Here is a 17680-nt window from a genome sequence, read left to right as displayed (position 1 = left end):
GTTGTTGCTTTTTGAGGAGAAACTGAGACATATCATCATTGGCTGAGACTTGTGTGGGGTTCTTGAGGAAATATTGCTTAACTGCATCAATAGATGCATCATTTTTCAAGGCGTCCCACCATTTAGTTTTATAAGTCCTTCCTAGAGTTGGAAAGGCTGCTGATTCATCTGCAATGATAATATAGTCCCATTGGACTATCCAAGCAAGGCCAAATTTGCTGAAAAAGAATAGTAAATGGGGAAAAGCTGAAAGTTCTCTAGGGATAACAAAAGAATTGTTGAATAGCTCAAAGCCATCCAGGATAGGCTTAGGAAGAATCTTAATAGTTGGACCATAATAAGTCCACCAACTGTGGAACCAAAATGGGAAAGAGGAAAACTGATTCTTAGATGGAAAATAGAACATCCATGAATGATGGAAGTCCCTATTCTGGATCAGAAAAGCGTTGAACCATGCTCTCTGATAATCCTAATAATTAAAAAACCTTGGCTTTGATGGTTCAGAAAATTCCCTTGAAAGATTAGGATTTCCACCTCATTGCTTGATAGTAAGAATCTTATAGATATGGCAGGTGGAGAATGCCAAGCCCATATTGCTGAATTTATCAACGTTATGCTTAATTTTAATAGAACCAGTTTCTATAAGGACTACTTCATAAAATTCTCTTGTTTTTAAAATATCACCAAAGGGATAATGAAAATTTTCTTGAAAAGCTTTTGCAGCAATCTCTCTGGGGTTTTCGGAGAAAAATTCTCTTTCAATAACCAAAAGAGGTTGATTTAAATCATTTTGCCAATATCTTGATTTTGTTGAAAGAGGTGTGGGGTTGGCAGCCACCACAATTTGCTTGTTTGAAAAAGAGGAGGTTGATGTTAATTCCTTTTGAGAGGGATTAGCCTTAGTGACTTGCTTGAAGGTCTGAGACCCTGAAATGGCTGGGTATTGGGTGGCCTTGACTGGATTAGCTGGATCAAAATGATCATAGTACAAGGTCATCATCTTATTAGGCATAGGGTGAAAAAAATGAAGCCTTGCTTCTTCTTCTTCAACTTGTTGGCTCCATAGCATTTTATGGGGAGAAGGAGCTTGACTAGATTGGGTTTTCTGGTTAGGAGCTTGGGTATTCTTTTTAGGGGCCATGGTCTCATGAACCCTGCAGATTCCACGAGTTGAGTGATTAGGAATGAAACTTTCTCCTTTAATAAACTTAATTTGAAAATTAGGGTTTAAAATAATCCAATCCATTAAATTATACTTAAAAGCTATATACTTAATTGTTTTCTCAGATGTGAAAACAACTTTTAAAAATCCTTGGTTCAAAATATCAGTTTGAAATTTTGAAATGCATAAAGGAATGCTTAAAATATCATTTATAATGAGATTATGAATGAATTGGGTACCTAATATCTTAGATGGATCATCTATTCCAATAAGATTAATTTCTTGATCACAAGGAGTGATGTTTACAACAAGATTAGCAAATTCAAAAAGAATTTCCTTATCAAAAAGCTTTGTTCTTATACCTTGGTTATCTACCCACAAGTGATAAATAGAGCTTAAGAAGGGTATTCCTAGGAGGGCTTTTTCCTTAAGATCCTTAACAAGGATAAAAGTTTGCTTAATACAGATGTCATGGTTACGGATATGAACATCTGTTAATTTATACTTAATGGCAAGTCTTTTGCCATTGGCTCCAAATAGAGACTGACTAGTCTCTTCACATAAAGGAATAGGTACAAGACCTTCTTGAAGGCAATTTTCAGCTGCTCCTGAATCAATCAAAGCAATAATATTAAAGACAAATTTATCTTTGACTACTATAGTAAGGGAGACTTCCCACCTCTGGAAGATAACCCTACTCACAGTATTCAAAAAAGTATCTGTCTCATTATCATTATCATGAGAAGATTCTGGAATATCCATAAGGTTTCCTTGGTTGATAATTCTATTGATTTGTTCTTGGAGATCAGAGAGACCTAAACCTATGAATTGTCTTAACTCCTTAATCTCCTTTCTATACTGCCCAACTTCATCATGAAGTTCCTTAATGCTAACTTCCTTGGGAGACTACTAGTCAAACCTATTTAAGATATCATTAAGACTATAAGGATTTACAGTCTTCTTAGTTTCTATCTTAACAACAGATTTCTTAAAAACTTCATAAAGATTTTGCTTAGTCTTTTCATCTTCAACTTTCCTTAAAGTATCTAGGATAAATTCCTGATCTTGGCTTATGACATTTATAGTTTTAGGACGGCAATTACAATTACCCTTAATACATTCTGCTTGGTCACTAGAAGATTGGTTAGAAACTTCACCACTACTGTCTAGTTGATTAATATCACCTTCATTATCTAAATCAGTCCTTGATTCAGAATCTGTGGAGTTTAACATTACCTTACAAAGCATATTTTTTCAGTCATCTGAGACACTTAAGTTATTAATCTTTTGCTTAACTCTACAATCTTTTTTATAATGGCCAACCTTGCCACATTTAAAACAGATAATTGGTTTGACATCTAAGGGGGCTTCTACCTTTTTCTGGGTATCTTTGTTAACCCTTCTTTGGATGTGTCTTGATTGCTTAGTATCATTCATCCTATAGTTGTCATAGGTACCTCTCTTACTGTGGTAAAACTTATCTTTGCTAGGCTTCCTGCTTGGTTTTTGCTTAGAGTGAGGCATAGTTTCCTTTTGGCTGAAACCAAATTGGCTACAGAATGATCCAAATTCATTCTTGTAGATTTTTTGTTCATTCTTCATTTGTTGCTCAAGCTTGAAGTCATTGCACAACTTAATCCCTTCAGTTGTGACAATGCTTATAATCTCACCATAGGTTAGCTTGTAATAAGGGATTTGACCATTATACTGTTCCCTTATCTTAATCTTAATTCTCTCAGAGAAAAGCTTGGGTAATCCTGAGATGAATTTTTCTTTCCAAAAAGACTGGTTACAATCTGACCTTAGCATGACTTTGGTTAGGAAGACTTCCTTATACCACCTAAAATCATGAAGCTTGGGACACTTAAGGTTGGTCAAGAGATCTGCAGTTTTATCCTTAATTTTTGCAGGATCTCCAATGAAGTGCTTGGATATTGAGTAGATTAGAGTAGCCACTACATCCTCTATATCTTGGCCATCTTCGTCCTTAACAATTTCACTATTCTCATTAATCCTATAGGCTTCTAGGATACTATTTTTATCATCAAAAGTGAGATAATTATCCCACCAACCTTTAAGCTGTCTTATAAACCCAGCAACAATGGTCTGAGCTACAGCATGATCTGGCAGTCTATTGTTTAATTTATAGGTTGTACTTACCATGGTCATTTCTTGAAGCTTAGTGAGTATGTTATACTCGGTCATACCATCTATGTTCCATTCATAGATAGTACCACTGGTGTATGAGGCTTGAGTATGCTGATTTCTTTCCTCAAACTGCATGTCAAGAAAGGTAGGTCTAGGATAGTAATTCCTAGTCTTAAAGGCTTCCAAATTGTTAATACTTTTTGAAATAGTTTGATTATGGGGTTCCTCAAACATCTTAATTAGTTCATTAGCTTCTTCTTCTAAACTAATGTCACCTTTGACCATATTGATTCTCTTATGAGACTGGACAATCAAAGGGGCAACAAGATTATCCTTAATCTTCTGGTTAATCCTATTAATAAAAGCCTGGTTAATTTAGGGATTTTCCTGGAATTCCTTAGAAAATTCAAAAGACTTAATTTTATTAGTGCTCTTAGTGTTATTAACACGCTTATAGGGATAATCTGGATATTCATCTTGTTTGAAGAGTTCAAACCAAATCCAAAACTTAATGTTTTTCTTTTCCTGTCTTAAGTAGGCATAAAATTCTTCCTGGTAAATGGCTCTTATGACTTTAGGGATAGTGCTAAAGAACCAATCATTTCTTTGCTTATTGACTTCAGAATAGAAGTCCTTTCTTAAGAGATCCTTGTTGATCTCAAAGTCCTCATCACTTAGGCTTATAGTGTTAATCATCTGGGAATAGGTAGGAGACATAACAAGGGACTCATCCTGTTGGGATTCCTGAGTAGACTCATTTTCCTCTGTGTAAAATGGTCTAGCCATGTTGGTGTGACTTCTAACACTTGTTAGCTTAATGTTCTTAGGATTTCCTGAGTTGGAATTGATTACTACTCAAAATGTGTTATTTCATAGCTTGTAATTAACTCTTTTAAACACTTTTGAGTAGTAGTTATTGCCTTTTAACCCAATTAACATATTAAGGACCTTTGCAAGCACTTCTAATCAATATGTGTTAAGTTTTGGTGTTTTGATAGCCTTTTTGATCACCAAAGCAATCCGAGATTGAGGAGAGTTGTTTGGAATCTTTGGCAAAGCAAATTGAAGCTCAGAAACGTGAAGAACTAAATCTTTGAAGTCCTTTGCTGCCATGAGTAAATCCGGAATGTAAGGAGAAGAAGCAAAGAGAATCTGCCATAAAGTATATTCTTGATGACAGTAATATCAGCCACTTTTGGAGCACTTCCCGAAGTCCATTTTCTACATGCTATATATCATTTTAAAGCTCAGGAAGTCAACAATCCAATGCTTCAAACGGAGCATAATTCGGAGTTGAAACGAAGAAGTTACAGCCGTTACAAGTCAATCACTCTAAGTTGAAAGAAGCATTTCGCAAAGTGTTGCGAAATCACCCTTTTGTTGCGAGATGATTTCGCAGCCTTTTTGTACAGTACTGTGATTTCCCCCTGAAGTTTCCGGTCACGATGGAAGCCGATTACCACAAGTTGAAAGACCACTTCGCAGCGTTGCGAAATTAGCCGTTTGCTGCGAAGTGATTTCGCAACCCTTTTTATGCCTCTGCGAAATCTCGCAGACATCATTTTCACTTGCAAAATGGTCCCTAGTGCTTCCCGATATTTGCTACCGACATTGGGAGATATTTTTTATCAGATTTTTGTTGTCTAAATCCCAAAATTCTCCTTGTAAGCAACCAATTACAAGATTCCTTAGCTTTTAAGTTAGGAAAAAGAGTAAATATCCATGTGATAATTAGTTTTGTATTATGTTCATATAAATACCCCTCGAGAGCCTGTTCTCGAGGAGGAACCCTTTTGTAAAAGTTAGAAAGCAAGTAAAATTCAGGACCTGTGTTTTTTGCCTTATCTTCTCACTTTGTATTTTTCATTTTTTTTAAGTTATGCACTCTCTGAGGAAGTTTCCCCAGAGAATGAGTAATTAAACCTTTAGTTCCTTGGAGCTAAGGTTGCCGGGAAAGGTTCCAAGTGCAAGAATGCAAAGCTTTGTGGTTTCAACCATGAATGAAGAGGAAGTGAAATCCTTTAGTGATTTCTATGTTTTTAGTTAACTTAAAACACCTTAGAGTCACCTGGGCCAACACTTGGTAAGGCAAGTGATCTCCAACCATGGAGATGCACTAGTTTACCCCTTGCGAGCCTCTGGGAGGTGACTTGAAGGTAGGATTTTCTGGAATTGCCAACACTTGGTAAGCTTTTGGACTCCAAGGAGACATCCATTAGTTATCTCTTGCGAGCTTGAGAAGGGAAGTCCAAGGTTAAAGATCACCTTGAATGGTTAAGGCTTAGTGAGAGGCTCGAACCGTTGCAAGTTGCATCAGTGAGAGAATTAAAGCTGAAATCTAATTAAAGGATGTATCTGTACAACACCGGTTAGAGAATTGACTATATGTTGATTCTCTAACGCGAGGAAATGAACCAACTGACCGGAGCTATGTCTTTTGCATGAGGAACCTCCCCAGTGAACCTGACCCTCCAAGGAATGTTTTTCTTCTTAAGTAATTTCCATCACTTGCTTTGTAGTTATTTTAAATCTAAATCTTTCCCAGTCAAAGTTTTTGTTTTATTTCTTAAGCTAACCTTGAAATGAAACAACACCAATTCACTTTGAATTGGTATCATTTGTAATTTGGAAACCCTTCCCAGTGAACGATCCTAGAGCCGCTATACTATAGTAGCTTTTTATTTGCTACCCTAGTATATGGTGTAATAGGTTATAAATTTTGTTGATTACTCCCTCAATCAAGGAGCACCAGCTGGACATGAATCAGCTGAGACACCAATTGGGCCCGAATTAGGAATCTTCCTCTTCCCTAGTGGTTCTAATTGGGATAGAAGAGCTTGAAGCTCTAGAGGGTTCATAAACTGAAACTCTAGGGCTATTGGAATGTCTGAAAGAGTTGGAGAAAATCAGATCCCCTCCTCCATCAGGATATTGAACAATCTGTTCAATCCTTTCAGATCTCTGTTGAATGGCTGGAAAGACATTATCAAAATGCTAGTTTTCTGGAAACTCAACTTCTTTCCACAAGATCTTCTTGGGAACGATGAAATCTGACTTATCTAGCATATCTGAGTGAAAGTAAGTGGTCTCACCCTTAGGACTGGTGCAAGGAGCCCCAGATCCAACGCTTGTGTTCATGCTCTTATAGGCAAACCTGGTTATGATTGAAACAAGACTGTTTCCTGGTTTGATCTTAAAGCCATGGGTCTTAATATGCAAGACAACAAAATCTAAGATGTTTGCATCTCTTATTCTAACTATGAAGTTAGGAAAACATTGGAAATAAACTGGGTTATCATTTAGTCCAGCTTAGACTGCGCCTATAATAGAATCTCGATATTCGAGATGCCTATTATCCCTTAAACACATGACAATAGAGGTGTTTAAACCTAATCTTGTCACAGGCTTAGCTGCTACTTGAGTCATACCAAAATGTATGAAATTATAGTCATCTTTCTTATGTTTTTCAATGGACTTGTTATCTAGGAGTCTTATGGCTTGGTCGTCTTGTTCTAAGCTGACTGACATTTAAGAGGTTTTGATGGTATAATCTGTGAAAAACTTAAAGGTTCCTTTCTTATAAATTTCTTGATTAGACACCTTGGGTAACTTCCAATCATCTAAATCGTTTTGGATCTTAGGATAATTGATTTCTTTACTGTTTACAACAGTATCTTGAGAATCACTGGATCTCCTAGACATGGTTCTGAAAATTGAACTCATTTTAGGGTTTTGATTTAGAGCCTAATAGCATATTGACAAACCTTATGAGACGTCACCCCAACCCTCTTACAGCCTAACAAACGCCTATCCACGGCTAACAACGGCTCAACCGACAGGGCTCAGTGAGATGAAAATTGATCATAAAAATGTTGAGAAAAATTTTAAATAATGATATAAAAAATAATAATGAAAATTTTGAAGTTGGTTTATTAAAAAAATATATATGATATAATTTGTGATATCCAATAATAGTTAGAATTTAAAAGTACATTTTATAGAAATTTATATAATTTGATTGTATTAAATAACATAAAAGAAATGATGATACATATGTAAGTATTTTTTATTTTAAAATAATGATAATTTTATTTATGAATTTATATTTATATTTTATTTAATTATTATACAAAATACATAAGAATTAAAATTAATTAATTTATATATATATATATATATATATATATATATATATATATATATATATATATTTATGCATGTATAATTTATCATATGTATTTATATATAGAATATATTATTTATATTACAAATAACAAAATTGGCTTGATGACATAGTTGCTTCTTTTCAAACTTGAAGCCAATATCCAAAACTCTTGTAATAAGGTGCTCTACATGAATGTATATGATTTATATTCGTGACCAGTATCATATTGTAAGCAGCCTTCGCGACTCTTCATGTGTTGTTGTTTTTGTCTTACAAAGCAGGGGTCACGAGGATTAGGATCATATTGCAAGCAACCTTTGTGACTCTTCATGGTGTTGTCTTTGTCATCAAAGCAGGAGAATTAATGTAACATGGTGGGACATCAAATTGTTCCCGAATATGGGCATGCTCTTTTTCTTTTGTTTATAGCATAAAGCATAACCTCGCAACTCACAAGTTACTTTTGTTGATCGTGCCAATCACATGTTCCCTATAAGAAGAAAGAAAAAACTCCTAAACTAAGTAGAACTTTTAGCAAAATTAAAGATTCAAATTTTTGATTTTCCATTCTTTGATATTCTTTTCGCTTTTAATTATAATTTTCTTTTGTGTGTTTTTTATATATATCTGTGTGAGAGAGATTACAACAACAAATCCGGAATCTTAAATGAAGAGATAAATTTGGATTCTTAATTTCTCTCAAAAAGTGTACCATTACAAATATTAAATCTTTACTGATCAACTAGATGACATTAATTCTAATTTTTTTCTTCTTAGAAGTGAAATTGATGTCCCATTAAAGAGATAAAAAAATAAAAAATTAGAATAAGAAAAAACATAACATATAAAATAAATTTATTAACTCACATAAACTTTTTGGAATCAAAAATAGGTTTTAGTGCTATGTTTATGGAAAGAATCAAAAATAAAAAAATAAAAATATTGACGAAGTGATTTATCATATATGGTGTTATTATGAAAAAAATAAAATAAAAATCAAATATATGTATAGTTGATGAAAAATTTATATAATTTTTAATTATTTAATTTTTATATAGAAGTGTTTAAATAAGTGAAGTAAGTTTGAAATATATATATAAAAAAAAATTATTGATTTTATATCTGTTTTTTTTTTTCCTTTATTTTTTTTTATTTTTTTTTTCAGATTTTACTTTAATTTTTTTGGTAAAAAAGAGTGGAATACTAGTTATAATCATTTTTATTACTTTTTAAAAGTTACAATTGGTGATGGAATGTGAACAAACATCTACATTTAATATATATATATATAGACACAGCAAAGGCAGTTGAACAAAGGAATAGACTTTCACTTTTCTATTTTCTCTTTCCTTTTGCCTTTGCCGGTAGGTTGTACACGAAGACTAGACTTTTTCTTTTCGACTGGGTAAAAGCTAACAACGTGAGTCACGACAAACTAAAACTAAATTACAAAAGCGGAAGTCTTGATGCATTGTGGAAAACAGAGTGAGCTAATTGAATCACATTTAATATTTAATTAAGAATCTTTAAGATGATCAATTATTTAGCAAGGACTAAATTCATGATTGCTATGCTTTTCTTTTCGTACGATGGAGTCCATACTTGTTCTTATCCCAAATCTTGAGCAAGGTATCACTTTTGGAAGAGCATAGCCAGAGAACAGTGGAGGGGGATGGGCTAGCGGGGCTGGTATATTTGTATATATGCATGTCGTCTATCTGTTTGAAGGTATAGATAGGAGTGGGTGAGGTTCTTACTTGTTACTCTATCATCAGGAGAGGAAGAATGGCGAAAACCAGTCAAAAAGAACTGTTTGACATGGTCATGAAAAAAGAATGGACAGAGGTTGTGAAAATGTACAAGCAAAACTTGGGAATTCACACAGCCAAGATCACTAGTTCTGGGGACACAGCATTGCACATAGCTGTCTCAGAAGGAAGTGTAGATATGGTTGAACAACTTATTAAAGTGCTGGATTCCAAGGGCAGGAAGGAAGCTCTAAAAATTCAGAACGAGCATGGCAACACGCCTCTCCATTTGGCTGCGGCCATGGGAAATAGGGCCATGTGCAAACGCATAATTGAAGTGGATGAAAGTCTGGTGGATCAGCGGAATGAAGACAGCCATACACCCCTCTTCTTGACCGCTCTCCACGGGAAAAAGGTAGCTTTCGTTTTTCTCCTTAAAATCTGCGAACAACGAGAAATAACGAGATACTATCGAGGAAAGAGTGGTGAAACCATTCTCCACTGCGCCATTAATGGAGAATACTTCGGTAAGCATTTTAAATTTCAGGCGTCCTCGTAGGAGGATAGCATGCATGCACACACACGTCCAAGTGCCCGTACGTGTGTCATGTCATATTGCTTTTATAATATTTCAACACGTTCGATATTTAAATAATCAACATTACTTTTTGTTGTGCTTGACAGAATTGGCAATACTTATATTGGAACGGCATGAAGAGCTTGTGACCTACATGAACGAAAGAGGAATGTCACCTCTCCATCTCCTGGCCAGTAAGCCTCAAATATTCAGAAGTTGTACTTACTTCACCTGGCTGGAAAGAATTATCTATTCTTGTAAGACAGACTCCCAATCTCATCATTCATTAGACATTACCAATAACCTTCCATATATATATAATGCTTTCACTGGAAACAGATGATTTGCGTGGCCAGGCCTAGTGCATGCATGCATGCGCTTAGACATTCATACCAATTATGTGTTCATATTAAGGACACATAAGAAGCCCATGCACGTAGTATTTGTTTCTTGTCAGGACCTAGCACTACTTTCCAAGGAAGTTCTTGCTGTGATGGATTAGATCCAATCCTGTAACTATATTATACTATATTCACTGCAACAAAATTTTGTTCACGTTATTAATATTATTATTTTTGCAAGGTATAACTGTCAAAATGCTGCTGCCAGAACAAGATCAGATCATGAACCAAATAGGTATACATCAATTTTCAACTACCAGTATGCAGCTACAAAATACAAAACACAGCTTTTTCAGTATGTATTGGATATTCCTGGTGGCAGGTGCCTGTGTAGCAGGCTGGTACACAACACACACACACACACACATATATGTATATATATAATTAATCATCATTTTGCTACATGAAATTGAGAGAAGAAAAATTCATGAACTATATTGACCGTTATACTACTACTGATATTAATTAATTACTATTATTAATTCTTTGTCTTTATCATGATTTGGAAATAAAAACCTAAACCTTACTCCAACTCCTCTCATCCCGTATTCTTATAGTACTTGTTGAAATTAATAAGAGAGAATTATGTTTTGGGGGTAGATGGGCCCCCAAATTAACAAAAGGTCCATATAACTCTTCAAATTGAGCCCAAGACCCAATGAAAGTATGGAAATTGAGTTGAATGATATCATCCTTCAGTATTTCCAAAGATGCCTTTAGTTGATTTTGAGAAAAAAAATTAATATTTTTGAAAAATACTTTTATTTAATTTAATATTTTAAAAAAATACTTTTATGTAATTTAATATTTTTTAAAATACTTTTATTTAATTTAATATTTTTTTAAAATAAAATTATTTAATTTAATATTTTTTAAATACTTTAATTTAATTTAATATTTTTGAAAAAAAAATTATTTAATTTAATATTTTTGAAAACTACTTTTATTTAATTTAGTATTTTTGAAAAAAAAATTATTGAAAAAAAATTATTTAACTTAATTTTATAAAATATTTTATATGTGTTTTTAAAGGGTATATTTGTCCGTTACTATTTCATATCCTTCAACTCAATTTGAAGAGTTATATGGACCTTTTGTTAATTTGGGGTCCCATCTACCCCAAAACATAATTCTCCCAATTACTCAAACTCTGGGTAAAGTTTTGGAGTCATATGCTGATTTTAAACCTGCCAGCAGGATCTATCATTATTAATAAAAATTTAAGCAACTCTGACTCCTCTAACCACATTCGCTATTGCTTGTCGACTACTTCCTTGCATAATATTTCTCCAATAAAATGGGTCCAGTTTTCAGATCATCTGCTAATTTAGAACTTGTTAATAGGTTTGAATCATACTATGATTAATTGTTAAGAATTTTCTCATCAATTGTTGAAACCCAAAGCTTATTTATGTTAGTTTTCTTTAATCGACTGAAAAATCCATGAGACTTGCATTTATCATGTACTGAGGTTTCAGTATCTTTATGGCATAGATTAGCACTTCTATTTTCCTTGAATGTTCCGTTATTTTATGCGTTTGGTGCAATGAGGTGCCCAGTTCCAACTTGACTTGTGAAGTTGATCTCATTTTAGTTCAATTTCTGCTCTGGATTTGTTATTTTTCGTCAGTTCTGATAAAACTGCGTTCCTTCTTATCATATGCTTGCTGATTGCAGCATTAAGTTAATTATCATCAAATCACTTCTATTTAAGCCATTGACCACTAAACAGACTGAATTGATCAATTCAGGATTGGTAAGTTATCTTGGTACGAGTCAACCAGAAAATAACCTGGAGAGAGTGGTGCTCTTGACCTTCCAAGATCAGCCACCTAGTTAAACTAAAAATGGTGCTATATGTCTTATCAATTGCATTTCTGCATGCTTGCCACAAGCTAAATTTATACTCCGTTTGAGAAATTTAGCCAACTTTTGTTTTCTGAGTTCGGGTACCCCCGCACATCATATACCAACCCATCCTATGCTAACCACCTAGTGCCAGAGGGCAGGCCGTCCAATTTTGAGCCATTAGTTTACTTACACTTTTTTTGTTTGAAGCATTTATATGATGAATTTGATAGTTGTTCAGTACGTTCAACGATTACAGCATTGATAGGTTCACAATAAACAATTACGCTAATTGGATTTTTTTAATAGGTCAAGAATCAAGGAAGATTGAATCTCCAAACGTTCAACAGTTTCCATCAAATTATAGCACATGCTGCGACTTCTTGAATCGTATATATCATGTTCTATTGGTTTTCTATGGATGGGGTAAGCAATGAAAATCCTAGACATTTGTTTCCATCTAATAATGACATATGATTCAATCATCAAGCTTATATATAGAGGTATGTGGGCTACTAATACTACTTAGTGGCGTGGTGTTTCTTCTTCGTAATGGTGCCTCTTATTCTTGTAGTGGTACATCTTGTTCTATGCAGTGGTGCTGCTGCTGCTGCTTCTTTTTCTTCTGGTAGTGGGACATCTTCCCCTAGGCTGTGGTGCTTCTTCTACATCTTCTCTAGGCAGTGCTTCTTGTTCTACTTCTTCTTCTAGGCTGTGCTTCTTCTTCTTCAATGATAATAATGACAATTATAACAACTTTTAGTGTAGTCATAAGACCTAATCAGAAAATTGCTATCAATATCTAATCACATCTACTAGCCCTTGGCAGGTCCATTATGAATAAAATATAATAATAAATAAAAATAAATAAAATTTTAACTTATTTATGGATATGAATGCTGTGAACAGGCAAAGCTAGTTTCTGTTGGGTATGCGGAAGCGTCAATGCTAATTTTGTTGGAGTAATGAGGTGGATAAAGAAACATAAAATTATAAAGGAAGATAAAATTTGGGAGAATTAAAAACCTTTTTGTCTTATACCACTCTCTTTTGTTTAAACATCAAATAATCTCCTATTTATAATTGCTCACTAAATAAAATAGAAACTTCTAATAATAAGATATAGAAACCTTCTAAGACCTTAACAACTCAAAATAGAAACTAAATATAAACACTTATAATATAATATTCTCTCATGACTTTTTAGAACCTAAATTTAATTCTCATATTTTGGAAGTTGATAAATCAAGTTTAATGTCCAACAGTCTCTAATTCAAGAGCTACTGGGGAAAATGCGAAAAACTCTGGCTCAATGAGGGATGCGGAGAACCCTAACGGAGATAATGCAAAAAGACATGGCCAGGCGGGATTGGAGGGGAACACGAAAGAACTGCCTCAAGGTGAAAGCATATGTAGGAACTAGTTTTAAAGTTGGAATTGCCTTAAGGTGAAAGCATATGTAGTCACAACAACTCTAAAGGCTTTGATTTTTCATATGAATGTCATAGCATTTTTCTAAAAGTTGACCCAAACTTAATCTATTCTTTTTCATGTTAGGCACATAATAGACATTCTATAAATTGATGTCTTCAATTTCTCAAACGAACTAGGATTTTACCTTTGCCTTTTACCATAATTTTAGATGCATCTCTGAAACTAACATGGTCACTTTCTGATTCATCAAGCTTTACAAACATGTTTTTGAAACCACACAAGTAATTGTTTGCTCCAGTGCTAAGATATTATGTGTTTTTTTCTTTACTTTCTCCTTTATATACCAACAATACGATAGGTTCTTCTTCATATTTCTTCTCAACATAGTTGGCTTGTTCTTCCATATTGCTAGTGGAACTTTTACAATCATAAGTATAATAATCATATTTGTTACAATTATAACACTAAATTTAAGATTTATCATACCCCATTTCATTTTACCTTGAATTGTGCCATCTTCCACATCCTCTTTGAGAGATATGAGTTTTACGTTTTTTCTTCATTATTTGATGAACTGAAAATATCTCTTCCTCTATTGCCTTGGCCACTTCCACAACCACTTCCATGGTCACATCCACATCTATGATTATTTTGATTTCTTTCTTTAAAACTTTTTTCATTCTCTTTTAATGAAAGCTTTGTTTGAAGAACTTATTCTAATTTTTGTTAGCTCTTCCTTTTTAATCTTTCTTCATGGGCTTGCAATAATCCCATAAGTTGATCAACGGTTATAGGATATAAATCTTTAGATTCTTCAATGGCCACAACAATATAATCAAACTTCAAATCTAAAGATCAAAGTATTTTTTCAATCATACAAGTATCATTTAAACTCTCACCGTTTCTTTTTAGTAAATTCATAATAGCCAATACTTTAGAAAAATAATCAAAAATTAATTAAGTTTGATTCTTTTATACTCAAACATTCAAATTCTCTTCTAAGAGTTTGAAGATAAACTTTTTATACCTTATCGACTCCCTTGTATGTATTTTCTAGAAAAATAATCAAAGTGCTTTCTTCCATTACTTCATAGATGATAGTGAGAACTTTCTTTGTCTCTCTTCCTTATATCTTTCGAAAAATCCCTTTAATTTATATATATATATATATATATATATATAAAATAAGTAGTAAAGTAGTAATAGTATAAGAAGTAGTAGTAGTAATGTAATGATGTAGTAATAGTATGGTATAATGATACAGCAGCAGCAGTGATCATAACAACGATAATATAGTAGCAACCATAATAATAAGAAGATAAAGGACAACTTTTACGGTGGTCTTAATGAAGAAATACATATTTGCATTTGACAGATACGACATGAAATATCTGACCAGAAAGTTATAAAAAATGCTGCATTAGGGCACTTCATCTGCACATAGCTTTTCAACTTCCTCACACCCCCTTGACATAGCTTGGACCATGTTTTGAATTTGTCTCTTTATTTATGGACATGAATGCTGTGACCAACCTGCATTTCAGGAGCGGAGAACCCAAAACGAGACCAACATGAAGGTCAGTGTGCCTGCATTTCAGGAGCAGAGAACCCAAAACGAGACCAACATGAAGGTCAGTGTGCCTGCATGTCGGATCCAGTTTTACCTTATGTTCTTCAAGGACAAATACTTTTTATCTATACAAAGTATTTGGTAGTGCAAGTTGTGATGCATAAGCTTGCATCTTATAGCTTACGGTATTAAATATATCTATCTATATATATATATATATATAAAAACAAAATCCTGATTGGAGTTGAACCTAATAACATGCCAACTAGCTATATTAGGATGATCAATTTATTTTTAGACCATTTAATTTTGAATTTTGTTTGTCTATTGAGAAGTCTCTTATTTCTATTTTTCATATATATATATATATATATATATATAGGTGAAGGTCCACAAAAATTCCCACCAAATTATCGAACATGCTTCGAGCTGATGAAGCTTGTATATAAACTAACGCTGGTTATCCTTGGATTGGGTATAGCACCACTTTCCCATCACTATCTTCCTTTCTGCTATTATTTAAAGCAATATATTTTTAAATTGTCTCTCTCTTACGTGGCTCTAAAGGATACAGCGACATACAGAAGATTAAGGACGTAAAAAAGAAGCACGTATGGTCTGTTCATATCCTCGAAAAAATGCTTAAAAGTACTAAGATTTACCAGTATGATGCTGCTGGAAGGTCCGGATCATCAGAATCCCAAGAAGAAGAAACTTCAGTTACGAAAGCTCTCGAATCTCCAAATGGGGAAACTAACCAAAATACCATAGAGGCCAAAAATAATGGTCTGGACAAAACTGATAAAACAGGTATCTCTCTCCTTGAATTGGTAGTGTAAAGTCTGGGTACCTTCAAAATGACATAAAAAGTAGGGAAAAAAAAAAACGATAGGGCTATTATTATTATTATTTCACTCCTAATAGCTAGCTTTTCCAATTTGTTTGATGCACTGATATAAAGAGGATGGTAGGTTGGAGTCTCTAGTTTTTGTAGTTGATGTGAACTAGTCGGTTGTATACATGATGAGTAGTAGGATCAGAGGCAGCTATAAAGAGTTTAACATAATTTTTCCATCTTATGCAACATCTGTGTCAAATTGTCAAAGATCAGTGGAAACTGATACTCTAACGTCTGTTTTGACGACATAAAATTGTTTTATTTGGCTTTACTCATAGCTCATGCTAGACCTTTTCTCTTTTAGCTTAGGAATTGAGTATTGTGGTATTGGCAGCGATGAAAATTGATAGAAAAGAGACGCCATTACTAACCGCAGCAAAGAATGGTATCAAAGAAATTGTGGAGAGCATCCTCGAGCATTTTCCAGTTGCCATCCATGACACGAACTCAGAGAAGAAGAACGTTTTGCTGTTGGCAGTGGAGAATAGACAACCCTCTCTGTATGATCTCTTAAAACAGAAATATAATAACGAAAGTGTATTTCATGCAGTGGATATTGAAGGAAACAATATGTTGCATCTTGCTGCAAATTACAATAAGTCTATGAATCCTTGGATTATTCCAGGTGCTGCATTGCAAATGAAATGGGAAATCAAATGGTACGAGGTATGAGACCAAACTATTTTTTCTATATGGCGTTCATTTTTATTAGGTATATATTTTCTCCAGTTAATTTACTTCTCAACATGCTTGTGTATCCAATTGTCATCGTACAACACAAATGAAGCATGAGGCTTTAATTTTTTTTTCTACATACACAATGATAGAGCTCCTGGTAAGTGGATTATTAATAAATATCATTAAAATTGTATATCTTGTTTCATGCTTGCAGCATGTGAAGAGTTCCATGCCACCAAACTTGATGTTGTATAACAATGCTGGCAAGACCGCATTGGAGGTCTTCACAAACACACATGAAGAACTCGTACAACAAGGCGGAAAATGGCTATATAAGACCTCGAATTCATGCTCGGTTGTAGCAGCGCTTATTGCAACTGTTGCCTTTACAACAACAACCAATGTTCCAGGAGGCGTAGAGAAAGGGAAACCAGTTCGTGGAAAGGAACTAGCATTTCAAGTGTTTTCAATTTCATCACTAATTTCTCTTTGCTGCTCAGTCACCTCCTTGGTAATTTTTCTAGGGATTCTCACCTCTAGATACCGAGAGAATGAATTTAAGATGGCCTTGCCAACGAAGCTTCTGGGGGGTTTGTCGTTACTTCTGATCTCCATAGCAGCTATATTGGTGTCTTTCTGCGCAGGCCACTTCTTCATTGTGGATGATCAGTTTAGATCTGTGGCAGTTCCAATCTATGCAGTCACCTGCCTGCCAGCTGCAGCAATTTTCGCCCTGGGCCATTTACCTTTATACATGGATCTCATATGTGCCATTCTTACGAAGGTCCCAACCATTTTTTATAATGGAAGGTATACTCCGTTGGGGAGTGAAACTTGATTTAAGAAGTTTTTAAAAACTATAATTTTAGTTAGTTTTTAAAATTTAATTAAAATATTTTATTTTGAGTGATTGATGTAGTTTCTTATATTTTGGGTGTTTTGTCCTGGAAGGTTTCTATCTTGTTACATCAAAGCATTTATATATATTTGAACAAGAAGGGTGTAAGACAACAATTTTTTTAATTCTTAATCAATTATTTATATTCTGTCA

At 34.0% G+C, this 17680-nt stretch overlaps 2 protein-coding genes across 4 annotated transcripts; both read left to right on the top strand.

The window, feature by feature from the left end:
* Window positions 1–9087: 9087 nt before the first annotated feature.
* On the top strand, window positions 9088–17680 carry LOC100262122 (uncharacterized). Of its 3 annotated transcripts, none has more exons than XM_059740790.1 (9): window positions 9088–9750; window positions 9908–9994; window positions 10383–10436; window positions 12359–12475; window positions 13315–13449; window positions 15028–15114; window positions 15436–15528; window positions 15621–16617; window positions 16844–17680. In XM_059740790.1, the coding sequence occupies exons 1-8, from the start codon at window positions 9261–9263 to the stop codon at window positions 15890–15892; spliced, it is 1335 nt and encodes a 444-aa protein (XP_059596773.1). In that variant the 5' UTR covers window positions 9088–9260; the 3' UTR covers window positions 15893–16617; window positions 16844–17680. The 3 variants fall into 3 exon arrangements, with proteins under 3 accessions (XP_059596773.1, XP_059596772.1, XP_019078371.1); XM_059740789.1 differs by having other exon boundaries at window positions 9089–9750; window positions 9908–10057; window positions 15621–16610; XM_019222826.2 differs by having other exon boundaries at window positions 9089–9750; window positions 9908–10057.
* On the top strand, window positions 16288–17467 carry LOC109123380 (ankyrin repeat-containing protein At5g02620). The gene is made up of 2 exons (XM_019222933.1): window positions 16288–16617; window positions 16844–17467. The coding sequence occupies exons 1-2, from the start codon at window positions 16288–16290 to the stop codon at window positions 17465–17467; spliced, it is 954 nt and encodes a 317-aa protein (XP_019078478.1).

The sequence above is a fragment of the Vitis vinifera genome, chromosome 11 (genome assembly GCF_030704535.1).
Source record: "Vitis vinifera cultivar Pinot Noir 40024 chromosome 11, ASM3070453v1".
NCBI lineage: Eukaryota > Viridiplantae > Streptophyta > Magnoliopsida > Vitales > Vitaceae > Vitis > Vitis vinifera.
This window is presented reverse-complemented; position numbering and strand designations above follow the sequence as displayed.

Bases quoted from the DNA above. Each gene is read 5' to 3' on its own strand.
- LOC100262122 (XM_059740789.1), top strand. From the start codon at position 9,261: ATGGCGAAAACCAGTCAAAAAGAACTGTTTGACATGGTCATGAAAAAA. The intron at 10,437-12,358 runs GTATACATCAAT...TTTTTTTAATAG, and splicing joins TCAGATCATGAACCAAATAG to GTCAAGAATCAAGGAAGATT. The intron at 12,476-13,314 runs GTAAGCAATGAA...AATGTCCAACAG, and splicing joins ATTGGTTTTCTATGGATGGG to TCTCTAATTCAAGAGCTACT.
- LOC109123380 (XM_019222933.1), top strand. From the start codon at position 16,288: ATGAAAATTGATAGAAAAGAGACGCCATTACTAACCGCAGCAAAGAAT. The intron at 16,618-16,843 runs GTATGAGACCAA...TCATGCTTGCAG, and splicing joins GGGAAATCAAATGGTACGAG to CATGTGAAGAGTTCCATGCC.